Genomic DNA, 27,980 nt, shown 5'->3' on the forward strand with positions numbered 1-27,980 from the left:
TATTTTGGATGCTGGAATCTTGCTACTCTTAGGGGTTCTGGAATGTTGCTACTAATTGGGTTTCTGCCAGGTATTTGTGACCTGGATTGGTCACTGCTGGAAGCAGGATACTGGGCTAGATGGACCATTGGTCTGACCCAGTATGACTGTTCTTATTTATCATATTTTCATTGGTGCACACAGATGCGCCTATATTTATGTGTGACCCATGGGACAAGTGCTATTCTAAAAACAGTGCCTAAATTTAGGCATGGCTTATAGAACAGAGCTTAAAGTGTGTGTGTGTGTGTGGGGGGGGGGGGGGGGGGGGGGGGTTCAGCACTGTTTATTTTATGCACAATTTATAGAATTCACCCCTTAGTGCCAATTCTATAATGGCACAAAGGCATGCCTAATGTTGTAAGTAGCACAAAGCTGCTTTACTGTGCGAAATTTAGGCGTAACATCTTACACCAGATCAATGGCAGGCACTAGCTGGCATGACTGAATGCGCCTTGTAATGTGCACATCTGATACTGTTCTACAAGGTGCGTACATTGCTAGGTGGAACACCCCATGACATGCCCATGCTCCACCCACTAGTACTGCCCATTTCTTGTATGCACTATCCCCCGGATTCTATGAGATCTGCACTGAATTCCAGGCGTATTCTATAACAATGAGCATAACTTAATTGGCTTAACAAGCTAATCAGCAATGATAACAGCACTTAACAAATGATTGCAACCGGCAACAATATACTCCTCCTACAATTTGACATGTCAAGTGCCTTCGACATGGTTGACCACGGAATCCTATTACACATACTTGAATATTTTGGCATTGGAGGAAATGTCCTAAACTGGTTCAAGGGGTTCCTAACCCAGCGGTCATATCAAGTCACATCGAATTCAACCACGCCTGCTACATGGACACCTGAATGTGGAGTACCACAAGGATCACCCCTCTCACCAACCATTTTCAACCTAATGATGATCCCCTTGGCAAAACTCCTATCAAACCATAACCTCAACCCATATATATACGCCGATGATGTAACAATATACAATGTCCCTTTCAAACAAGACATTAAAGAAATCTTCAGTGAAATCAACCAAAGTCTACACATCATGAACACCTGGGCAGATGCATTTTGCCTGAAACTAAATGCAGAAAAAACTCAATGCCTGATACTCACTTCCCAGTACAACACAAATGAATTCACCGCCATAAACACACCAAAACTAAACCTTCCAATCTCAGAAACGTTAAAAATCCTTGGAGTCACTATCGACCGCCACCTAACACTTGAAACTCATGCAAACAACACAACCAAAAAGATGTTCTACTGCATTTGGAAACTGAAAAGAATAAGACCATTCTTCCCAAGATCCGTCTTTCGCAGCCTAGTGCAATCCCTCGTACTCAGCCATCTGGACTACTGCAACTCACTATACGCAGGTTGCAAAGAGCAAATATTGAGAAAACTCCAAACAGCCCAGAATACAGCAGCCAGACTCATCTTCGGAAAACCAAAATATGAAAGTGCAAAACCCTTACGAGAGAAGCTACACTGGCTCCCACTCAAGGAACGCATTACTTTTAAAGTATGCACATTAGTCCACAAAATCATTCATGGTGAAGCCCCAGCCTACATGTCTGATTTAATAGACTTACCACCCAGAAACGCTAAAAGATCATCCCGGACTTTCCTCAACCTCCACTTCCCTAATTGCAAGGGCTTGAACTACAAGGCGCTGCACGCGTCAACCTTTTCTTACATGAGCACGCAGATCTGGAATTCACTGCCGCGGAACTTGAAAACGATTTACGAGCAAACCACCTTCCGCAAACTACTGAAGACCCATCTTTTTGAGAAAATTTACGGAAAGAACCAAAACACATAAAGCCCACACTCACTGTTCAATAATGCATCATTACAGCCACTCTGAATTTCTCATCCCCCGTAATCTCACCTTCTCATCCCCTGTAATCTCACCACACTCATACCTTTACTCACAGAAAATGTATACCAAATGCTTTCCTGTCATTATATATTGCCCCTTTTAGTTTCCCGTTGTTTCCTTTCCAATGTTTTAATGCTCTTTTCCATTGCTATATTCCTTAATGATACTTGACTTCGTCTCACATAACTCCTCACAATGTAATCCATAACCGAGTTGTAACAAACTGTATTTCCATCTTTCATAACGTATTGTAAGCCACACTGAACCCGCAAAAAGGTGGGAAAATGTGGGATACAAATGCAATAAATAAATAAATAAATAATTGCTAAGCGCATTCTGTAATGAACTGTGCCTAAATCCTAATGTGCGCAGTTCAAAAAGGGGTGTGGCTATGGGCAGGAAAATGGGTGTTCCCAAATTTACGCATGTAGTTATAGACTATGGCCCAGTGCGCATATATTTACATGCAGGGATTTATGTCACATTTTCATTGGTGTAAATGGAGGTGTGTAATGTTAAGCACTGGGATATCAACTAAGCGTATTCTATATATCACGCCTGAATCTAGGCAGCGCTTAAAGAATAGACTTAGGCAGAAATGTTTACCGTGTGGATATAGAATCTGGCCCTATGCCATTAGTATGGAATTTTCTAGAACATATGCATGTAGAGGGGCATTTTGTGATGTCATTCATGTGAACAGATGTGCCTATTTTATAAATTAGTGCCACCAAAGTGTTTTCTTTTTGAGCAGATAAAAGTCTTTAGCACTGTTCCTCTGCAAGCTATACAAATCAGAAGAACAGGACTTGACAGTCAAAAGTTTCTGTGCTAGCCCTTCTCTTGCCTTGAGTTGACTTATCCATGGCCAGAATTCAGCTGGAGTCACAAGAAATTACTGCTAAGACATGGATCCTCCATATAACAAGTGAAATCAGTTTACAATTCTACTCATTTCTACAGTCATCCAAAACAGACCTTAACTAAGTCACAACTCTACCACAGCTCTAACAACTTGCCAGTAGATGTCAGCATGTGACAGTCCTCGTTCTACAGTGGGCTGACAGAGACAGAAACAGCATGCAGAAAAGAACATAGAAATACCATGGCATACTTAAACCAAATGGAATGTGCCTATTTTGGGAAACAAAAGGAAGTATATTTGCTGTGTGAACTAACAATTTAGATATGTAATCGCTGGTCAGGAACCACAGAAAGGATGAAAACCGTGCTTATCCCCCCCCCAAAAAAAAAAAAAAATTGAGCACTTTGTGGACCCTTCAAGCATGGGCCTGCGCTAAAGAGCTGCCTTGTGCTGCCCCCCTCAGAGGCAGTGTTTCTTCGGTGGACGGGAACACTGCAGCACTTTTAGCGCCACTTTTAGGCCTCTCTTTGACACAAGTGTTGGTGTCTGTATGTTTTATTATTGCAATTGCTTTCAGGGGACTTGGAGTTAAGTGTCCTTATCCATGCATGAATATTAATGAGCACAGTCATTAGAGTAAATTACATATACCCTCAAGGGCTATAATGAGCTCACTGGTGTTTTAAAATATACCAGAACTTTTTACCAGTAGATCTAAAGTTATATAAATTATTCATAGTTTAGTGACTATGGGCAGAGTATTACTGAAACTATATATATATATATATAGGTAAATTTTCAAATGGACTTATACATTTACCAGTGACAGGTGAACATATAAGTCTGCTATCCACTATCCGCTATCTGTACTTTTAAAGGCTATCCCCTAGATTCTATATATCACGCCTAGATTTCCGCACCCAAATCCAAGTGTATTCTATAACAATGCATGTAATTTAATTGGCTTAACAAGCTAATCAGCATTGATAGGTCTTAATGAGCAATAATGAGTACTAATTTGCAATAATTAGAATTTATACGCACAACTCACTAAGCGTATTGTGTAACACACTGCATCAAAATTCTAACGAGTGAAGCCAAAAAGAGGCATGGTTGTGGGCGGTGAAATGGGCGTTTCATGGGCATTCCTTGTACAAGTCACTGGTGAGGCCCCACCTGGAATATTGTGTTCAGTTTTGAAGGCTGCATCTTGCTAAGGATGTAAAAAAATCTAGAAGCGGTACAGAGGAAGGTGACAAAATGATAAGGGGTTTGCACCACAAGACTATGAGAAGAGATCGGAAGACCTGAATATGTATAGCCTAGAGGAAGGGACAGGGGAGATAGGATACAACTAAAGGACATAAACTGAGGTTGCAAGGTGGTAGACTTAGGAATAATGTCAGGAAATTCTTTTTCATGGAGAGGGTGATAGATGCCTGCACTGCCCTCCCAGGGAAGTGGTAGAGACAAAACCAGTGACGGAATTCAAAAAGGCATGGGATGAGCACAGAGTAACTCTATTTAGAAAATGATGGTAGAAAACAAAAATAAAAATTTTAGGATAGGCTGGAAAGGGCTTCAATGGCAAAATCAGTAGGTAGAAACGAGAACCGTGTTTGGGCAGACTTTTTACAGACTGGGTTCCTCAAATGATAACACATATTTGGATAGGCTGGCATGGGCTTTGATGGCAACTCCAGTAGGTGGAACATAAGGACAGAGTCGGGCAGAATTCTATGGTCTATGTCCCAGAAACACCAAAGAAAGACTCATGATAAAGTATATAATACATTCATTGTTGATTTAATCATGAATTGATAATGAGTGTGACTGTTGGGCAGACTGGATGGACCACTGAGGTCTTTATCTTCCATCACTTACTATGTTACTGTGTTACATTTGTATTCATGCAGCTCTTTCTCAATGTATCTATATAGTGCAGTTGTTAATTACACAGGCAAGATGGTTATCAGTGCTGTTTACCTTACTTTTTAGCCACCAGCCAGGTTAAAGTTAGATGGCACCAGGGGTGGACTGACAGTGGTTGGGGCCCCAGGCATTAAAGGTCATTGGGGCCTCCCTGGCCACTGCCTGCCGCCCCACCGCCCTTCCTAGTCCTACCTTGAATGGCTTGGTGGTCTAGTGACTTCAGCAGTGGTAGGAAAGAACCCCACTCTTTCCTGCCCACTATTGCTACTGTGCCCGGTGGAGGTGAGCGTTTTTCAAAATGGCTGCCGAGACTTACCACGGTGGTTTCACGGGTCTCAGTAGTCTCAGCGATCATTTTTAAAACATGGCAGCGCTAGGTCATCATCATGCAGAGTAGTGGCAGTGGGCAGGGAAGGGTGTGATTCTTTCCTGCCTCCGCAGACCCTTCAAGGTCAGAACATGGAGGGCTGAAATGTGCGGTGGTGCCAGTGGACAATCAGGCAGAGCCTCTGGGCCCTTGGGCACTGCCCAGTTGCCCAAATGGTCAGTCTACCTCTGGATGGCACCAGTTCTGAAGATGTTAATCAGCTCAGCAAGGTGTAGTAAAGATTCCTGCTGGATAAAGGCTGCCAAAAAAAAGTCCTTCAGCACTTAATGTATTTTCTTTGTGCCTGTTCTGCCAGATGGGCAGAAAATGCATTTTATAGTTGGGGGTGGGGGGTGGGCTTTGCTGCCTCGACAGCCTTCCCACTGATTATAATACGCACTCCAAATATTCTACCAGATTCTTGAGCTTTCTATTCCTCTGTGGAAGGTACTAACTCTCTCCTGGTAGGTTGCAGGAAGCAGAAAGTTTGACCAGAGGACATGAGATCTTCTGACCACAGGAAATGTCAGTCAGTACTCACTGCTCTCTTAATTCACTAGTGACAGCACTGACGATTCAGTAACACTCCTTGGTGCTGAATTTCTCAGTCTGTTACATATGGATATAGGATGAAAAACTCATCTACTGGATGTGAAAGTTCTGTTGAATAAGTTTATATTTAGTTGGAGCGATTTATACAGAAGATAGCATTATGGACATGTATTGAATCCCCACACTGCCCCTAATTTTATTTGGCATCCAGACTCTCACAACCCATATTATCATTCTCCCTCTCTACCATTCTTCTGAATAAGTCTGCCAGGAATTCTAGTACACTATTTACTGGAAAAGATAACAATTCATCCCATCATAGGGATAAATGGATAATACCATTTCCTTGAATTAGGGGAATGGATTTGTCTAACCAAAAGGCCAGGAGATCATAAATAAACTGGCAAAATCCAGTCTCTGTCTACCTCTGGTCCCCTACATCCAACCACCTTTGTGCTGTTTCCTCTACCGTTTCCTCTATTCTGCCTCTTCCCATCCCTATACTGGCTCCCCTTCCCTCTGCACTGCTTCATCTCACTGCACATCACCTCCTCTGCTCTAGTGCCCCCTACTTCTAACTTCAGATCATTTCACTGCATACCTTAGATCATTTGAACATTCTCTAGCCAATATTCAGCCTGCTAAATCTATGATCGAACTGAGCCCAGATGTTCAATGACAGGCAATTTCTGATGACTGGCACTGAATATCTGGGGGGGGGGGGGGGGGGTTCTGCCCAGTTTAAACTTAGCTGACCAAGTCAATATTCAGCACTGGCTGGTTAAGTTTATAGTGGCCAAAGATAGGACTGCTAGGTGATCCTATTTGACCACTAAACTTAGCCAGCAATATGCTGAACATTACGCAGCTAGCCTATTATATCATGAGATATAGATGGTTAGCCGCTATGGGCCTTTTTCTATAAAGGTTATGCTCCTAAATTTATGCTCCAGCATAAATTTAGGAGCAAACCTTTATAGAATAAGGCCCATACCCCAGATTCTATATATTGTGCCTAAAGATCAGTGCCAAAATCGGCATGGATTCTATAACAATATGTGTAGTTTAACGAGCTTAACAAACTAATGAGCACTGATAACAGTACTTAACAATAATGAGCACTAAATGGCACAGATTAGAATTTAGGTGCACAATTCGCTAAGCATATTCTATAATGATGTGCGCCAAACTTCTAACGTGTGCAGGTGAAAAGGGGTGTGGTTACAGGCAGGAAAATGGGTGTTTCATGGGCATTCTGAAATTTACATGCCTAGTTATAGAAAATGGCCCAGTGTGCCTAAATCTAGGCGCTGGCGCTGAAATACGAACTAAGCATATTCTACATACCGCACCTAAATCTAGGCACTGATGATAGAATACGCTTAGTTGGCACTGATTTCAGCACAAAATTTTTTAAGCGACATATATAGAATCTCGCCCATAGTGGCTAACTTTCTATATCACAGGGGCATAGCCAAACTTCGGCGGGAGGGGGGTCCAGAGCTTGAGGTGAGGGTGCACATTTTAGCTCCCCCCCCCGGTGCCGCCGACCCCCCCCCCCCCCACACACACACACTTTTGGCATCCCCTGGCGTCGCCACCCCTCCCCCGTCCCTTTTGATCCCCTCTCCCGCCACCGCCAGGTACCTTTTCTGGCAGGGGTCCCCAACCCCCACCAGCCGAAGTCCCCTTCAGCGCCGGAGTCCGAGTCTGGCACGTTCGCTGATCTGGATTCTGTTTCTGTGAGTCCTGTACAGGATGTCAGGACTCACAGGAACACAATCCAGATCAGCAACATGCCGGAGACCAGTGCTGAAGAGGACTTTGGCTGGCAGGGTTTGGGGACCCCCGCCAGAAAAGGTACCTGATGGCGGCAATGGGGGAGGGTTGGCAGCGGGGGGGGGGGGTCAAATGTGGCGGGAGAGTGTCAGCGGCAGGGAGGGTGAAAGCAGGGGGCCAGGGCTAAATATGTGGTGGCCCATGCCCCCGTGGCCCCATCTAGCTATGCCCCTGCTACATCACGGTCTGGCATGCTCATTTTAGTGAAACTGAGCATGCACGAATGCTCAATTTAATTAAAAATGAGCGTGCTGGATGTGAGGGGAAGAGAGAGCAGGGCAGGCAGTGCAGCAGCACCAGAGACCTGTGTTGGGTGAAGGTTTCAGCTGGTGGAGGTTGGGGACCCCTGCCAGCCAAGATATGTACAGTGGCGGCAGTGGGTGGAGAGCAGCAGGGTGCCAGTGTGTGTGTGTATGTGGGGGGGGGGGGCCTCGGGGCTGTGCACCAAAATGTGCCCCCCACCTTGGGCTCTGGCCCCCTCCTACCTTGAGGTCTGGCTACGCCCCTGGTGCTGAATATTAGCCAGTTTGTGCTTTGAGTGAATGCATTAAAACTAGATTTACCAATTGGTTCCACGCCATCTGTATAGGCTGAGTCTGTCTTTAATTTACCCCACTGAGCTGATGGACTTACATTCCTGCTTTCCTTCGAAAAATGTAAACTGCCTTTTTGAAGCAGTGGAAGTAAAACCAGGATGGCTTCAAGTTTCCCACATGTCAGAGAGTCTAAACTGGAACCTGGCTGGGTTAATGCCCTGCATTTCTTAGGGCAGCCTGACAGGTTAAGTTGCATTATCTCCTAAGGTACAGAACGGCAAAGAAAACGTTTTCAATCAGATTCTAGTGAAGAAGTTCCCTTTGCAAATGCATGGTGTTGGGGAGGGGTGGAGTGATGAAGATGGCAATTTTTAATATTTATAAAAGTGCAGTAAGTATGATCATAATGTATGTTTATTTTCTGGGTAAAATAACTCCCCTTCTTCCAAACACTACAGCTCTCAAAAGAAAAGTTCTGCTCCTAAAATACAGCTGTTCCAAAAATACAAAAGAAGCTCTGAGTACTTCATGCACCGTGGAGGCATCTGCAATGTCCCAATCCTTTTTTGTGCGGACATTATATTTAATAGCCAGCACGGTTAAGCTGGGAGAAGCGGAGCGTCAAGCTGTCAGTGAAAATGACATGGTAGATGGGTTATTTCTTTAATGGTGCTGGCATACTGTGTCCTGGTAATTTACTCTCCGTTTCAATGAGGATTTGACATATTGAAAAGTTCTTCTTTATTTTTTATTTTGTCTTTTTTTTTTAACGTGCCAAATGTGTTGAGCAATAAAACAAACCAGGATATCAGTTTCTCTTGGTTCACTGCAGGACTGTGCCTCTTATTAGGCAATGGGACATTCTTTTTACTTCTAAATAGTTTTTTTTTTCTAGTCTGAGACCACTGTTTAGGCATCTGGGAGTCCCTAGAAAGATTTTCTTTTGATTAACCATTTGCTTGCCGGTACTGAGTTGCAAACTTATTTATTGCTTTGGAATGTTGCACTATATTGGCATCTTTTTGAAGTGTGATGGGAGAAAGTCTACTCAAAGAAAAAATTAAGGGGAGCTATTTGCATTGCAATTTATTTTTGAAAAACCCCCCCAGAAAACATTATAAAGGATCATGAGAGAAACAAAAAAACATAGATGATAGCAGATTAACTGAGGAACTGAGTTCAATTCCCACTTCAGGCACAGGCAGCTCCTTGTGACTCTGGGCAAGTCACTTAACCCTCCATTGCCCCATGTAAGCCGCATTGAGCCTGCCATGAGTGGGAAAGCGCGGGATACAAATGTAACAAAAAATAAAAAAATAAATAAAAAAATTAAGACCATACGGTTTATCCAGTCTGTTCATCTACACAAACTACTAAACTCTATAATCCTTTCCTCTCCCCTAGGGATCCTCTTTATGTATGCTGTTCTCAAGCTTTCTCTGTCACTAGCCCTAGCTCATGGAATGGCTGACTTACCAGTGGATCTCTTTCAAACCTATCTGTGCCCATTTGGTCACAAATGTGAAGGGGTATAAATTGAATGTCTGCAAAATGGTCTCTGTCCCTTTGACTGTTTTCTTGACAGTTTTACATGCGTTCCTTGTTTTTGTCTCACTCAGTCATTCTGTCCATGAAATTGATGTTCTTGCTCTATGATGATGTCTTTGACTATTACTTTGATTGCTGTATTGTATTTATTTATTAGTATTTATTTACCGCCTTTTTTGAAGGAATTCACTCAAGGCGGTATATAGCAAGAATAAGTCAAACATAAGCAATAGAGAATTACAGCAGTAAAAATATTCAAACAACAATACAAAGTATGGCATAGTATGCTACATTACAATGTCAATACAATACACAATAAACCATTTTAATAGACAGTATAAGATGTAAGCAAAGATGGAACACATAGATTTATTTATTTGGATTTTGCTCACACCTTTTTCAGTAGTAGCTCAAGGTGAGTTACATTCAGATACATTGGATACTTCTCTGTCCCAGGAGGGCTCAAAATCTAATTTTGTACCTGAGGCAATGGAAGGTTAAGTGACTTGCCCAAGATCACAAGGTGCAGCAGTGGGATTTGAACCAGCCACCTCTGGATGTCAAGACTGGAGTAAGAAAATAAGGGACTAGTTTAAATAAAGTTGCTTAAACATTATCTTAGCTAGGGTAGGAGTAGGTAAACATGTCCTCCTATATTTGATATTTTACTATGTTATCTTCTAAATATGTGATGTACTAAATCAGAAAAATAAAATAAATGTGAAAAATAAATAGAATTATTTGTGGTTAAGTTACTACCTTCTCTTCAAATCTACCTCTTTAAAAACTATGAATAACCACACGAACTATAGATGCCCTCTCCACATTGCACAACACTATTGTAACTCTACCAAAATGTAAATTGCAAGCCACTTTGAACCAAAATTTGTTTTTGGATTATAGTGGGATACAAGAATGCATAAATAAATCAAGCATATAAACGGCAAGTGACCTTACTCACTTGCAAATGCGCAGTACAGACTTCCCTCTCTGTCCCGCCCTCGTGTCAAGATGTCATGACGTCAGAGGGTGGAACAGAGAAGGAAACGGAGTTGAATTGTCGGACGCCGCCACTGCCGGCTGGAAAGGACCATCGCGCGAAACAACCTCCACCCTCTCCCCCATCCCCGCCACCGTTCCCGCCCCCCTCCGTATCGGGCCCCCTGCAGTGCCTCTCACCTCTGTGTGGAAGCGCTGTAGGCAGCAGCAGAGCGATCTGCTGCTGCCTGTAGCGCTTTCACAAGGAGGTGAGAGGCGCTCTCAGGCCAGTGCAGGGGGCCCGGCACGGAGGGGGGAGGGAGTGGCGGCGAGGAGGGTAGCTGGATATGGGGGGAGGGCAGGGGGGAGAGGCCATGGTTGCTGGACTTGGGGTAAGAGCAGGGCACAGAGGAGGGTTGCTGGACATGGGGGGAGGGTCGCTGGATATGGGGGGGAGGATTGGTGGACGGGGTGAGGCCAGGGGAGAGAGGAGGGCTGCAATACTCGCCCGTTTTTAGGGGCTTAACGGCTAGTACATATATATATGTATATAAGTCTTTTTGATCATGGATGGCAATTTTCAAAGCCATTTTCTTGGTTCCAACAGTACTTTACTCAGGGAAATTGGCTTTCTGAAAAACATCTACCTTTTGTGTGGGTAAAATTATCTGCATAATTGAACTACATGAGTAGTTTTAATTACATAGAGGGATATATTCTTGGAGAAAGGGCTGGGCCAGGGTTTGGAACTAAGGGGCCCTTTTACTAAGCCGCGTAAGCGTCTATGTGTGCCCAACACGCACCAGTTCGAAGTTACCGCCCGGCTACCACATGGCTCTTGCATTAATTTTATTTTTGGCACATGTCCGAAATATAATTTTTATTTTCTGACGTGGGTCTACTACATGCGCCAAGTGGCATTTGATGCGCCTAGGTCATTACCGACCAGTTAACACATGAGACCTTACCGCTAGGTCAATGGCTGGTGGTAAGGTCTCAGACCCAAAATGGACATGTGCCAATTTTTATTTTGCCGCACGTCCATTTTTGGCAAAAATAAAAAAAGGCATTTTTTTGCAGGCGCACTGAAAAATGGATCTGCGTTCGCCCAAAACATACGCCTACACTACCACAGGCCATTTTTCAGCTCACTTAGTATAAGGACCCGTAAGTATGCATACTAAGGGGCCTTTTTACTAAAATGCATTAAAATCTGGTCTTTTAAGTTTTATTAGGATCATTTCCCACATACTAAACCCAGATTGAACGCAGCATCATTTAGGGCTTTTTAAATATATTTTTTTTGTTGGTCCCATACTAATATTTCCATTAGTGCGCAGGACTTGCAAAAAACAAATTAACAAGGGAGTACTTACAACCTCCTATTTAGGAGGCACTGGTGTTGATTTTCAAAGCAGATGGATGCCTCAAAATACCAAAACAATGTCCATCTGCTAAAAACGTCCAAATCCTGATTTTGGAAAGTCACACTGCAGTTTGTCCAAATAGCAAGGGGGCGTGTTGTGGGCACGTTTTGGGTGGTAATGGGAAAGGTAACAGTGCTTGTAGTCCACTAAGTCCCAGTCAAAAGGTTTAAGCGAATAACACAAGAATTAACTATTACACAATAATGAAAAGAAACAGACACCAAAAAAAGATTGTTATCACTGAAGCAGAAAAATTTTTTAAACAGATAAGCTTGCAATTGTTTTTGAAACTGTAGGAAATAATTCATCTTTCTAATATCAACTGGGGGTGAACACCACATAGAAACTGCCTGATATGGCACCATTTACAAACGATGGAAAATCAAGCAGGCATGAATCTATAGGACATGATGAAATAGGAGATAACGGAAATGAAAATAAAGAATATAAGTATTCTGGATTTATACCATAGAACATGTTATATACCCAACATGCAAGCTTAAAAATAATTCAGGATTTAGGGGGAGATTCTATATATGGCACATTAAAAAAAAAAGAAAAAAAATCGGCACTGACTAAGCGTATTCTATAAACAGTGCCTAGATTTATTTATTTATTAGGATTTACCACCTTTTTGAAAGAATTCACTCAAGGCGATGTACAGTATAGGTGTGGTATATAGAAAACACTTAGAGGGGCATAATTGAACGAAAACGTCTATTTCCATGGGCGTTTATCTCCAAGAACGGGTCCGTGAAGGGGCGGACCGAACCGTATTTTCGAAAAAAAATAGACGTCCATGTTTTATTCGACAATTTGTGAGCTGGGCGTTTTTGTTTTTCAGTGATAATGGAAAATGAAAGCGCCCAGCTCAAAAACGAATAAATCCAAGGCATTTGTTTGTGGGAGGGGCCAGGAGTCGTAGTGCACTGGTCCCCCTCACATGCCAGGACACCAACTGGGCACCCTAGGGGGCACTTTTACAAAAACAAAAAAAAAGGTAAAAGAGCTCCCAGGTGCATAGCACCCTTCCCTTGTGTGTTGAGCCCCCCAAATCCCCCTCAAAACCCACTGCCCACAAGTCTACACCATTACTATAGCCCTAAGGGGTGAAGGGGGGCACCTACATGTGGGTACAGTGGGTTTGGGGGGGTTGGACGACTAAGCATTAAGCAGCACAATTGTAACAGGTGGGGGGGTGGGCCTGGGTCCACCTGCCTGAAGTCCACTGCACCCCCTAACAACTGCTCCAGGGAGGTGGGTATGACATTTGAGGGTGAAAAAAAAAGTTGTGAAACATCATTTTTTGTGGTGGGAGGGGGTTAGTGACCACTGGGGGAGTCAGGGGAGGTCATCCCCGATTCCCTCTGGTAGTAATCTGGTCATTTAGGGCACTTTTTGGGGCCTTATTCGTGAAAAAACAGGGTCCAGGAAAAGTGCCCTAAATTCTAGCTACAAACGCATACTTTTTGTCCATTATCGGCGAAAGGCGCCCATCTCTCCTTGGCCGATAACCACGCCCCAGTTCCACCTTCGCCATGCCTCCAACACGCCCCCGTCAACTTTGTACGCTTCCGCGATGGAGTGCAGTTGAAAACGTCCAAAATCGGCTTTCCATTATACCGATTTATTTGTTTTTGTGAGATAAACGTCTATCTCCCGATTTGGGTCAAAATCTAGGCGTTTTTCTCTTTCAATTATAAGGTGGTTAGTGGATTATTTCAGCACTTAAATCTATGTGCATCCATTTACACAAACTAAAACTTGGCATAAATCCCGGCGCATAGATTTGCACGCACTGGGCCATATTATATAACTACATGTGTAAATTTGGGAACACCCCTGAAATGCCCATTTCCTTGCCTGTAACCAAACTCCTTTTTGTCTGCACGTGTTAGATATTAGGGGCACTGTGTTACACAATATACTTAGAGTTGCATGTATAAATTCTAATTAGTGCCAATTATTGCTCATTATTGCTTGTTTGGGAGCCCTTTTACAAAGGCAGGTAAGGGCCTACGTGCGTGCATCAACTCGGCATTACCGCCCGGCTAGTGCATGCAGCTGGCGCACACTGAAAACACGTGGTAGAAAATAATTTTCTATTTTCTACTGCGGGGGCATTCCTGGTGGTAATTGGCAGTTGGCATGCACTGGATGGTTACCGCACAGGTAATGCGTGAGCCCTTACTGCTAAGTCAACAGGTGGCATTAAGGGCTCAGGCCGTAAATAGATGCGTGCTGGTTTTCATTTTGCTACATGTCCATCTCCCCCCCCCCCCCCCCCACAAAACCCCCCTTTTTTTCCAGATGCACTGGAGAAATGATCCAGCGCGTGTCCAACTTAAAGTGCCCCTAAGCGCTGATATCAGTGCTGATTAGCTTGTTAAGCCAATTAAGATATGTGTGGTGTTATAGAATCTGCTTGGATTTTGGCACGGATCTCTAGGAATGCAATATAGAATCTAGGGGTTAATGGGTAACCAATGTAAATTGATCAATGTAGGTGTAACGTGATCCAATCTCTTTTGCCCCATGATCATCTTAGCTGCAGTGTTTTGCAATATTTGCAGTCTAGCAGTCAAGTTGGCTGAAAGGAGACAATATAGGCCATTATCATAATCTAATTTAGAGAGGATCACTGCTTGAACCAAAATAAAAAAAATGTTTAATCTCAAAGCAAGAAAGGATTTTTCATAAACAATATAACTTATAAAAAGTAGATTTTACAACTGCATCAACTTGAGGCTTTAAAGATAAGGAAATATACATCTAAAATCTTTGACACCATGTCAACTTTTAATATGGAGCTATCAGGGAATTAAATCTGAAGGTATATTCTTGGCCACTTGATCTAACCAGAGCAACTTGGTTTTATCCTTACTGAGTTTAAAACCATGTGAAGAACATAATATTTCTAACTTCCTAATGCACGACAAATTTGTGATAAGGGAAACTGTGCTAAGCCATGTACAGGTATCAACAGGAACATATCATCAGCATATGAAAATAATTTAGCTCCAAAAGCAGAAAAATGATCACATAAAGATGTCATTTATATATTAAATAATATGGGAGACAATGGCGATTCCTGATACTCCACAAGGTTGTGTCCAGCTGGTGGAAATTTGATCAGCTATTTTAACTCTATAATATCAACATGAAAGAAATTCTCTTATCCAAGACAGAACTTTACCAGAGATTCCCAATGAACTCAATTTATACAATAACATGTCATAATCGACTGTATCAAAATGCAGTAGTCAAGTCAAACTGTAATAATACCGTAGCTGTTTGATATTTGAACAAAGAGCAAAGGTACTTTTTGTTCTAGATGCACTGAGTAACCAGTTTATGGAGTGGACAGAATTTCTTTTGCATAAGGAAGAAGCTTGGTAGCTGTACACAGTATTCTTTTCACATTAGACTCATGTCAGGTCCACATTGGAATAAAGAATTGTGTGGCATTTCTGAAGGCTCTTGGTGCTCTTTGTCACAATAATATCTGATTCACCATAAGCAAAGATTTTATCTCAGTAACAATCGCCAATAGGACAGATTCTGTTGAATGGTATGGTCTAAAACCAAATTGTAATGGATGTAGACAATCAAATATCATTAAATAATCTGACAATAATTGTTATGTTATGCATCACTTCTAGCCCACATATACCTAAACAGTTCAATGTAGGTTACAATACCAAGATGCTGACACAGATAGGTCAGGAATTACATACTGCACAATAATTAAAATAGCTTAATTGAGTCAAAACATTTTTTCAAATAACCAAGTTTTCAGAGTTTTTGCAAATTTCCTAGAGAATTCCAAGATACCACTGATTGATAGTAAAGGGAAGAATTAAATATGGACCTATATTTCAATTGTCCAAGAGACGGAAAATGCAAAAACATTAAATTACAAATACTATAAAAGGAATTAATATGAAGTACACTAGCCCAACCACAAAGATAAAATGGTACTAGGCTATTTAGAATTCTTATGAATAAGAGTACAAAGCTTAAACTGGGCTCTGGCTTCCACAGGGAGCCAGTTCAACTTCATCAAGAGTGGAATAGCAAATTCATATCTAGAGGCAGAGAATATTAGTCGAGCTGCTGTATTCTGCAGTAACTGAAGTCTGTTAACTAAAGTTCTTAAACACACAATCTACACATACAATGTTGCAATAATCTACACTTGACAGAACCAAAGCCTGAACCAACAAATTCAGGAAATCCGAAAAATTTACGAATTGCCCTTAACATTTGCATCACATGAAAAGATTTCTGTACTAATTGTTTTATATGTCCAGAAAAAGTCAGTAAACTATCAACCTGAACTCCTAAAATTCTTGATGAATTCTCATAAACAAAATTATCTGAACCAATAGAAAATCTCTGTGGAAATTCAGGTTTTGGAGATCCTAACCATAACAACTTGGTCTTTTCACGGTTCAGTTTCAAATAATTACTGGTGATCCAAAGTTCAATTAATTGAATAGTGCTCGTTATATCAGAGAGTGAAAAGCCAATCTTTTGAAACTGGCAACAATAAAGAAATATCGTCTGCAAATATGTAAAATGGAATTTTTAATTGTTCCCAATACCTTACCCACGGGTTGAAGCAAAACATTAAACAAAGAAGTGGACAAAATAGAACCCTGGGGAACACCACAGCGTGACTTCCAGCTCATAGAAATATTATCAAAATATTATCATCTCTCTTCACCCTATAACTTTGCATAGTAAAAAAAAAAAACCTTAAACCCTTAATTCAAATACATATGCCTCAGCCTGCTTAATAATCAACGGAATACTTGCCACATGTCTATAGTTTGCTGCTAGACTTGCATCTAGTGTGATATTCTTTATAAAGGGCAGTTAAAATAATACCACCCATAGTAGATGGAAAGTGTCCTTCATTAAAAAAAATAATCCTGAATTTATGCAAGCCATTCAACTATTAGAGAAGGCAGATTTGTCATTAAGTATGCAGGACAAGCCATCCAATATACAAGACAATTTAGACAATCTTTTCAGTAAGATTTTAATCATATTAACAGTGATAAGTGGGAGTGAGACCCAATGTCTATCCATCCGCTAGGCAAGTCTCAGCAATACAACCTACAGAAGAGCATACTGCCTCAATTAATTTGGGAGGAATAACTGATCTAATTTTCAAGATCTTCTCTGGAAACTACTGAGCTAATGTTTCAACGGAAAGACACAAATTTCCATTACCATATTTCTTTAAAGGTTCAATTGTCAATGAAGAAAAAAGCCTGAACAGTTTCTTTTGATCTAGACAGTTATTCTCAATTTGTAAAGAATAAAACTTCTGTTTAGCCACTTGAATGGCAATTTTATACTGTTTAAAAGCCACTCTCCATTTTAATCTATCAGTCTTATCCTGCGATCTTCGTCAAATGTGTTCCAGCTTATGACAAGATTTTTTTTTAGGTTTGCTAGCTCACTACTATACCATGGTAGTTGATGTGTATTTGGTCTAATCTTAGGGATCAAATGAGCTAGCTTATCAACTGTCGTAGAAAGTGAACTAGGCCATATCTCCAGAGAATTAAAAATTGAGACATTAAAATCTACTTGAGCATACATAGTCCCAAAACAAAGAAGGATCAACTTTTCTTCTAACTATATAGACAGTAGTGGTAGAAGAAGAACAAGGTAAAGGACATAGGGGTCCTTTTACCAAGCTGCGGGTAAAAGGGCCCTGCGTTAGCAGTAGGGGCCACTTTTCCTGCACGCAAGGGCCATTTTTTATTCAGCAGGTGAAAGCTGAAAAAATGGCACATGCTCTGGGCGGGACTGCCACCGGCGGCTGCATTGGGCCAGCAGTAGTCCTGGAACAGTGAGCAGTAAATGTTGGGCTTACTGCCACTCTGTAAAAGGGCCCCATAGTGAATTCTGCTAAGAAATGGTTTGTCTAAGGGACTTGTTTCCAAACTAAGGGCCCCTTTTATAAAGGTGCAATAGCATTTTTAGTGCACACTAAAAATTAGTATTCACTAAATGCTAAAACGCCTATTATATTTCTACAGGCATCTTAGCATATAGCGCACGTGAACTTTTAGTGCATGCTAAGAATGCCAGCATGCTTTTGTAAAAGACCCCCTTATTCATTAATTCCTAAATGTGCCAAAGGGCCTATATGAACTGATAATAAATCTAAAGCATGTGCCTTCTCATGCATAGGATGTGAAGAAAATAACAAAAGTGAATAAGAGGATATTATAGAAAGGAAGTCAGTCTCCAGATTAGTCCTACCCTTCAAATGGAGATTTACATCACCCACCAACAACAAAGAATCAGTACTAAAACTATGCTGAGATAAAAAGTCAATTAATAACTGCCTTATTTCTTTCCAAGGACCAGGAGGTCTATAAATCAAAATGGAACCTACTGAACCAGAGAAAGTTGAATCTAAAAATTTGTAACATGAAAATTCCAATCCAGGAATACATAATGAATCAATAAGAGAAACAAATGCTTTTGAAAAGAAAAGCAACACCAGTCAGGCACTGTTGAAGAGTAAAAAGGCAGTATCACCATCAATGGCTCACACAAAAGTAGGGATTACCATAAGCCTGTGTCTGCTGTAGCTGAAGAAGGCATCTTACTGGTGTCATCATAGGCCTATAACTTTGACTTTTTCCTTCTCAGTGCACAGGAAAACAACAGATAAGCAATGTCCTTAGCTTACTGCAATTTTGTTTTCCTTTAGCATTGATAGAGGCACATTGAGGTATGAAAACAGCTGCATGAGGCCCAGTGACCACAGATCACCAATCTCTAACCTATGTCTATCTCCCATAGATGCAGTCATTGCGCTATATGGCTGATCTTACTCCTCTTTACAGTAATGGATTTCCTCCTCTGGACTCCTGCTTATAGGGCCCTTTTACAAAACGGCACTTTCTTGCGTGCCAATCCGGCACTACTGCTGGCCTAACGTGGGAGCCAGCGGTAGTGCTACCCCTAGCCTGCCCATTTCCAGCATGACTGGAATTTTGTTCTTATTACCGCTGGGGATGGGGGGGGTTGGTTACGGCCTGGTTAGTGCAGGAGGCCTTACCGTCACCTAAATAGGTAGTGGTAAGGACACTCCTTGGAAATGGCTACACTGCAAGTGTTTACTTACAGCAGAGCTGTTTCCTTTTTTTGCTGTAAAAGGGGCCTCGGCGCATGGCAAATCCACATGCTGACGCTACCGTAGGGCCCCTTTTACCGCAGCTTGGTATAAGGAGCCCTATAATGTATTTTCCAATGTGGTTCCACAGATACTATAACTGTCCAAGTCATTCCTACCATTCGTACGTTGAGCCGTTTTAGTAGCAGTAGAACTTAATACTTTTCCTTGTGTTTCATATCAGAATTGTTTTATCAATGTTTTGATTTCCCTGAGACAGGCTTAATCCCAAAATACAGTCATGCAAAGTTAATATAATCCCACCTCCAGACTTTATATTTTATATTTGGTGTTTTGAGGTTTTTTTTGTTTGGACTTGAGTTTCATACTGACATTTTACTTGAAACTAATTTGGTCTTATTAATTTTTACTATCAATCATGTGGTCTTTTTTCTTCTTTGTTGGTACAGTAAAGCATCTTGATACTGAGACTGATTTTCTCTTTTGTATATTTTCCCAACGAATAGTTTTACTTGTTTATCTTCCTCTTTGCTTTTTTTCTTTTATCTTCTATATAACAACATCAATTGGCTCAGAATGTTGCAGTAGAAAGGTAAATAGCCACAATTTACCTCAATCTGAAGATTGAGTTAGTATTCATGAACAGAATTTGTAAAACAGAGGTAAAATATTTTAATGTGTCAGACCAGCAAACAAGGAAAAGTTAGTAGCAAATGGAGAAATATGGCTGAAAATACGAAGAGATACATTAGAAATCAAGAAGAAACTGATAATTGCAATACCTGTAGATTAGATATTGGATTGGTTGCCTCTGTCACTGGTAATCAGTCTTATCAGTTGTGTTTTCAGCAGTTTGCGAAATATAAGGTAATCATCAATATGACGTAATTGTTTGGGTAGGGAATTATATCTCTTAGGGGCCCTTTTACTAAGCCGCATAGGCACCTATACGCACCCAACACATGTCAATTTGGAGTTACCGCCCAGCTACCGCGTGGCCCATGCGGTAATTCCATTTTTGACGTGCATCCGCTATGTGTGCCAGAAAATATATTTTATTTCTGACACGTGGCCAAAATTGGACAGCAACTCAGACTTGACAAGTGTAGGTGATTACCGACTGGTTAACATGAGAGACTTTACCGCTAAGTCAATGGCTGGCGGTAAGGTCTCAGACCCAAAATGGACACGCGCCAATTTTAATTTTGCCACACACCCATTTTTGGCAAAAACTTAAAAAAGGCCTTTTTATAGGTGTGCTGAAAAATGGATCTGCGCATGCCCAAAACACGCGCCTACACTAGCGCAGCCCATTTGCAGCGCACTTTAGTAAAAGAACCCCTTAGTACATTGATAGGAGAATCCAGCGGTATGAATTGTTTTATATTTGATTTTGTTGCATTGAAGGAAGAGTAAGATAAGAAGGTCTCTGAAGGATTTCTTAATGTTACGTATTGGCAACTCAATGAGGTTTTGCATATAGGATGGAGATAAACCATAGATTATTTGATAAACAAATGCACATAATTTGAATGTGGCATGAGCATGTATTGGAAGCCAATGCAATCTATGTAGAAGTGGGGTCATTTTGGAGTATTGGGGAACTCTAAGTACAAGGGAAGCTGCCATGTTCTAGGCAGTTTGTACTTTTCTTATTAATGAGGTTTTTAATCCTGTATAAATGACATTGCAATTGTCAAATTTAGATAGCATTAGTGATTGAGTTGAGTTGAATTTGGGAAGTATGGTCTCAATCTTTTTAATTTCCACAATGATTTGAAAACATTGGACACTACTTTGGATACTAGTGGTTCAAATGATAATTGTTGATCAATTGTTATTCCTCGGATCTTCAGGCTGGATTCCAATGGATAAGTTGTGTTGCTGATAGTACATTAGTACTACTACTACTACTTAACATTTCTAAAGCGCTACTAGGGTTACGCAGCGCTGTACAGTTTAACAAAGAAGGATGGTCCCTGCTCAAAGGAGCTTACAATCTAATGGACAGCATGTGCAGTCAGCTTACAATCTAATGGACAACATGTGCAGACAGTCAAATTGGGGCAGTCCAGATTTCCTGGATAGAGGTGAAATGGTTAGGTGCCGAAGGTGACATTGAAGATGTGGGCTTTGAGCAAGGATTTGAAGATGGGCAGGAAAGGGGCTTGGCGTATGGGCTCAGGAAGTTTAGTACATAAGTATTGCCATACTGGGAAAGACCAAAGGTCCATCGAGCCCAGCATCCTGTTTCCAACAGTGGCCAATCCAGGTCACAAATACCCGGCAAGATCCCAAAAATGAGCAAAACATTTTATACTGCTTATCCCAGAAATAGTGGATTTTCCCCAAGTCCATTTAATAACGGTCTATGGACTTTTCCTTTAGGAAGCCATCCAAACCTTTTTAAAACTCCGCCTTTACCACATTCTTTGGTAACGAATTCCAGAGTTTAATTACACGTTGAGTGAAGAAACATTTTCTCCAATTCGTTTTAAATTTACTACATTGTAGCTTCATCGCATGCCCCCTAGTCCTAGTATTTTTGGAAAGCGTGAACAGACGCTTCACATCTACCCGTTCAACTCCACTCATTATTTTATAGACCTCTATCATATCTCCCCTCAGTCTTTTTTTTTTCTTCAAGCTGAAGAGCCCTAGCCGCTTTAGCCTTTCCTCATAGGGAAGTCATCCCATCCCCTTTATCATTTTCGTCGCCCTTCTCTGCACCTTTTCTAATTCTAATTTATTGAGTGGTAAAGATTTGTTATTATTAAGAACTTGGTTTTATCTCTATTAAGTTTCAGCTTGAAGTTGTTTGCCCAGGTTTCCATTAGGTCTAGAATGTTATTTTATTTTAGATATAATAATAATAATAATAAAAATTTTAAAAAAAACTTTATTTTTAGCCTGCTATATCTGAGTCATTCTAAGCGGGAGACAAAATTACATACAAAGTAAAATACAATAATACAAACAAAAACACATAATATAAAACTAATAGCAAACCATGTCATACTACAACTTAAAAATATACAGCGAGGTAGACTAATGATGTCATTAGCAAAACAGATATAAATTGAGACATCATCGGTGTACAGAAAAGAGCAGAATCAATTTGATTCAAGTATGTTACATAATGGATTATATTAAATAAGATTGGAGAGACAGGGGAACCCCATGGTACTCCACAATTTGGGGACCAAGGGTGGATATGTTGTCTCTATGTGCTATATCCCATGAGCTCTAGGAGGCTTCTTTGGCACAGAACAAATGTTAGGAAAAGCATTAATGACAAAATTGAAAGATTGAGATTATACTGAAAATGAAATGTCTTACAAGCGAAGTTTAGCCCAGATTCATGAAGAACACAAACCCATTTAGAGACACTGCTCTTTGAAGACCCTCAAGATGGTATATTAGATATTAAACAAATAAGTAAAAATAAAGCGAGTATAAGAGGAACCATAAAGTTCAAAGTACAAATAATTGCCACCTTACCTGTTCGCCCTTTTCTCCTTTGCCCCAAACTGCTCTGCCCTATAGCGAAAACAAAAGAAAAGCTAGATATCCTTGCTGTATGATGGAAGTTATTCGCATTAACTCATTAAAAAAAATAGACAACAAAAATGTCTTTGTAATTCATTTTTGCAGATCACTTGGGTCAAGGACTATGCAAAGATTATCTTGATATGTTTGCATTCAAAGAGGTCATTATAGCTAAGGGCTATTGCACCTCTAGTTTTAGTATTGGAGGTGGTTTGCTTCTTTTACTCTTTCTAATGCTCCTTTTAAGTCCCAGTGCACTTCTACTGTATCGGCCATAAAACTGAGAGGAACACCATAAGAGCAGATATAGTATAGACAAGGAAAGTTAGTCCTGAACAAGATCATATAGAGCTATAGCTGCATCCTACATAATTTGCCCACTGGTGCCATTCTGCCCTGCTTGCTTTTCCACCACCAATGAGAGGAGACAGTAGGCTGGGAGCATTTTTTTATGCCTTGTGTGGCTACACCACTCGCAAAGCCCTTGGTATGGCGCTGGTCTCGAACAACTATTCACTTACAAGGAAAAGTGTATCAACTGGGATTTGAACCAGCAGCCTTCTAGTAAGGCAGTAGAGGCTCTAGAGATCAGCCAACAGTTGGTCATCCTACTGAACAAGCAATACAAGCTGTAGTCTCACACCTCAACTAAGCTTTCATCTCTTTCCACCATAACCTGCTAATTAAGACACAGCTTCACTTGTTAACGAGCACACAAGAACTTGAACACATTCTCATTTATTTACAGACTCCTACCCATGATGTCCTTAGGGCTTGTTCTACAGAAACAGCAGTAGATTCTGAATTGGGGATAAAAACATCACATACAGTGAAAGATTATTCTATCATTCTATAGCTTCTTACTTACTGGTTCTCCTTTTGGGCCAATGGGACCTGGGCTGCCGGGTTCCCCCTTTAAGAAAAGAAACATCATAATTTGTTATCCTACGTATAAATGGTCATATTTCGTAGCATGAAAAAGTAACTTTACAGCAATGTTCTGCATCAGTTGTAGTCGCCTGGTCTCCTTCTGACCTATGCCCTTGAAAAGAACATTACAGTAATCCAGCTTTTGCATAACTAAAGCATGAATTACAATACGCAAAGCCTTTTTATCAAACAGATGCTGTACAGAGAGTATCTGTCATAGCCTAAAGAAACATGCTTTAACCACTGCAGAAATATGAGCTGTAAAAGAAAGGGTCAAATTCAGTAGGACACCCAAGACTTTAACAGTGTCACTAGGCTGTAAAGACAAATCACTAAAATCTGTTCCGATGGATTCCTTCCTTCAATGAGGAGGTCAGGTCCCTTCAGAAGTCGGGAGTCGTTGGCTGCTTTAATGCTTCTGCCTTGAGGAGCAGCATCTAGCTTCGACCTCCAACATATGGATGCCTCCACCACAGCCAGGCCTGGTTAGTCTCAAGGTCCCAACCATGGAGGCTCTTCAGCAGTTGCTGAAGGTTCCCGTGGTACGAAGGAAAGTCCTTGGGACAAGTGAGGAGGGGTTCTCCCCTCCTCTGAGTCGGCAATCTGGGGTTTTGGTGTTGGGAGGAGTTTAGGCTGCTCCAGAGAATGAAGCAGTTTCGCTATTTGACAAAGGTACTGTTTTTCCTGCAATACTATCTGAAATTGTGCTTAAGAAGCCTACTGTTTTGACATTTAAAACTATCTGGACTGCTGTCTCTGATTTAGGAAAAGCACTCTCATTGCAGTTTTCAGCCATGAACGTTAATGTTCAGGATAAGAACAATATACCTAATGTGCAGATGCAAATAGACCAGGAGGGGCATTTTCAAATGGGGACGCCCATCGCTAAGGGCGCCCATCTCCAAACATGGCGCGGCGAAGGGGCGGGGCCAACCATATTTTTGAATGAGATGGGCGTCCATCTTTCGTTTCGAAAATACGGTTGGGGGTGCCCAAATCTCGACCTAAATGCTGAGATCGCCGGATTTAGAGATGGGCGCCCTCGGTTTTCCCCCATAATGGAAACCGATGGCGCCCATCTTAAAAACAAACTAATCCAAGGCATTTGGTCATGGGAGGGGCCAGGATTCGTAGTGCACTGGTCCCCCTCACATGCCAGGGCACCAACCAGGCACCCTAGGGGGCACTACAGTGGACTTGGCAAATTGGTCCCAGGTGCATAGCTCCCTTACCTTGGGTGCTGAGCCCCCCAACCCCCCCCCCAAAACCCACTCCCCACAACTATACACCACTACCATAGCCCTAAGGGGTGAAGGGGGGCACCTACATGTGGGTACAGTGGATTTCGGGTGGGTTTTGAAGGGCTCCCATTTTCCACCACAAGTGTAACAGGTAGGGGGGGATGGGCCTGGGTCCGCCTGCCTGAAGTCCACTGCACACATTAAAACTGCTCCAGGGACCTGTATACTGCTGCAATGGACCTGAGTATGACATTTGAGGCTGGCATAGAGGCTGGCAAAAAAAGTTTTTAAAGTAGTTTTTTTGAGGGTGGGAGGGGGTTAGTGACCACTGGGGAAGTCAGGGGAGGTCATCCCCGATTCCCTCCGGTGGTCATCTGGGCAGTTCGGGCACTTTTTTGTGACTTGGACCTAAAAAAAAGGGACCAAAAAAGAGGACCAAATTCTCGCCAGGGATGCCCACTTTTTTTCCATTATCGGCCGAAGCCAGCCATCTGTTAACCACGCCCCAGCACGCCCCTGTCCCGCCATGGCCACCCTTCCGACACGCCCCCGGGAACTTCAGCCATCCCGGCGACGGAAAGCAGTTGGGGACGCCCAAAATCAGCTTTCGATTAAGCTGATTCTGGCGCCCCTGAGATAAGGGCGCCCATCTCCCGATTTGTGTCGAAAGATGGGCACCCTTCTCTTTCGAAAATGAGCTGGCAGGTCTCTCAGACTCCAGCTGAGCATACTCAATCAATTAAAAATTCTCAATTGACAATTTCAAGGAGATGTGATACTGAGGCAAAAGTTGGAAAACTGGGAAAATGTTGTTAGATATACAAATTTTTGCATAATAAATGTTCCTAAATTACCACATATATCACCTAGACAGGGGCGTAGCCAGACATTCAGTTTTGGGTGCACCTGAGCATAAAGTAGGTGGGCACAAATATCCCATCCAGCATCTCTCCCTCTACTCCATCTCCCAGGCAACCAATAATTTCTCAATTCCACCCTCCCCTCCTCCCCTTCATACTTTTTCAAATCTTCAGTGCTTCACAGTCAGCAAACAGTGACTCATACCCGCTGCTCTCACCAGTCTAGAGTCTTCCCTCTGACCTGGTACCAGTAGCGTAGCCAGAGTTCAATTTTTAGATGGGCCTGGAGGTGGACTGGGTCGGCACAGGCCTCGCATTTCCTCCCCACCTGCTACTGCCTGCTGCTGCCGCCGCCACCGCATTTCCTCTCCCTCCTCTACCCCCCCCCCCCCCCGAGACAGCCCCCTGCACATGGTCAGTTCTGGTCATTTTTACTGCCCTGAAGCGCTGTTCTCCCTCCAGCACCAGCGATTCCCATAGCCAGCCTTCTGCCAGCGCACATCGTCGGGGCCTCTTCTCAGGCACGTCCCGCCTACTCTGCAACTTCCTGTTTTCCGCAAAGGTGGGATGCAGGAAGTTGCAGAGTAGGCGGGACGCGCCTGAGAAGAGGCCCCGACGATGCGCGCTGGCAGAAGGCTGGCTATGGGAATCGCCGGTGCTGGAGGGAGAACAGCGCTTCAGGGCAGTAAAGGTCAGCTGACCACGCGGACGGGGAGAGTGGGCAGAAGAGGCTGGGCGGGCCTGGAGCAAAAGTGGCACCCATGGCTACTCCCCTGCCTGGTACCACTATTGTGGAAACAGGAAGTCACATCAGAGGGAATTCTCTCAGCTGGCACAAGCTGCGGGTATGAGTCACTGTTCACAAAACACTGAAAAATTGAAAAGGTACAGAGAGGTTGTGGAGTTTGTTGAGCTGACAGATGCCAAAATGCCATGTGGGGGAGGGGAGGGAGAGATGCCGGGAGTCTTCTGCTGATAAAGTTTGAGGAGCCTTGCCAGCCACATCAGCATTGTGCCACTTATGTGTGGGCCTGAACCTAAAGTGGGTGGGTTTGGTCTAGGAAAATGTTTTTGCAATATATGAAGAAGGTACTTTTAGTGCCAGAACAATCTTTGCCTCCCATTTCCCAAATTTGCTATTTGCTAACTGGGAAAAAGAGACTATGCAAGAACAAACTGCTTTAGATCAAGAGACTGATGTCTTGAATGTTTCAGATATTGTGGAGTCTTCTGAGCCTCCCTCAGTGGTGAAAGCCACATTATTGATTAATTTGGCTTAAAACATGGAAAAGAAAATAAGATGATACCTTTTTTATTGGACATAACTTAATACATTTCTTGATTAGCTTTTGAAGGTTGCCCTTCTTCGTCAGATCGAAAATAAGCAAGTGTTGGTAGATGACAGTATATATAAGTGAAACATCAAAGCATTTCAGTGACAGTCTAACAGGATGGGGGTGGATAGGTGAGAGGAGGGTGACAAACAGAGCAATACAACTTTATGGTTTATAATGGGTTAAAAAACCCAGATCTTTGTTAAGTCCTGTCTGGTGGGTGTCAAAATATTCAATCATTCTGACTGTCACTGAAATGCTTTGATGTTCCCATGCATATCTCCTGGTCTTTCACCTATCCACCCCACCCTGTTAGACTGTCACTGAAATGCTTTGATGTTTCACTTATATATACTGTCATCTACCAACACTTGCTTATTTCCGATCTGACGAAGAAGGGCAACCTTTGAAAGCTAATCAAGAAATGTATTAAGTTATGGCCAATAAAAAAAGGTAATCTTATTTTCTTTTCCATGTTTTATTTTGTTTTATTTCTATTGATTATCTTTTCTTTAAGAAGAGACATATGTCCTTCTTGGGATGCCAAGTCAGCTTTTTTCCTGACTTGACCAAAGAAACCCAAAGGAGGAGGATACATTTTTTTTTATTAAAGCCAGCTGTTTTACAGTTAGGAGCCCTATTCTTCTTAAAATATCCTTGCAAATGTATAGTTAAATTGAAGTCTATAAAATATGTTTTCTGTGAGCTGTCACAGTTAACTGCTTTTGTCAATAGCAAAAGACTTGCCTCCAGTTCTCTGGTTAGGGCTGATACTTAAGTCCTTAATTTCAAAACAAGTGAATATTCCTTGGATTGTATTGAAAATTCCAATTAAAAAAGAAATCCTGCGTTAGAGTGTGTTAAGCCCAAAACTTAGTAGAGTGGACCCTTAATGAATACACAAAAGA

The 27,980-nt window shown here is 41.9% G+C and overlaps 1 protein-coding gene across 1 annotated transcript in view; it reads right to left on the minus strand.

Annotated features, from left to right (window-relative positions):
• Positions 1-27,980, minus strand: part of COL22A1 (collagen type XXII alpha 1 chain) — a 743,309-nt gene that overhangs the window by 443,846 nt on the left and 271,483 nt on the right. Inside the window, exons 10-11 of the mRNA XM_030219538.1 lie at positions 23,576-23,620; positions 22,660-22,698 (exon numbers count right to left, since the gene is read on the minus strand). Of these exons, the coding sequence (XP_030075398.1) occupies positions 22,660-22,698; positions 23,576-23,620 (84 nt within the window). The remainder of the gene's footprint in view (positions 1-22,659; positions 22,699-23,575; positions 23,621-27,980) is intronic.

Source organism: Microcaecilia unicolor, chromosome 1 (assembly GCF_901765095.1).
Source record: "Microcaecilia unicolor chromosome 1, aMicUni1.1, whole genome shotgun sequence".
Lineage (NCBI taxonomy): Eukaryota > Metazoa > Chordata > Amphibia > Gymnophiona > Siphonopidae > Microcaecilia > Microcaecilia unicolor.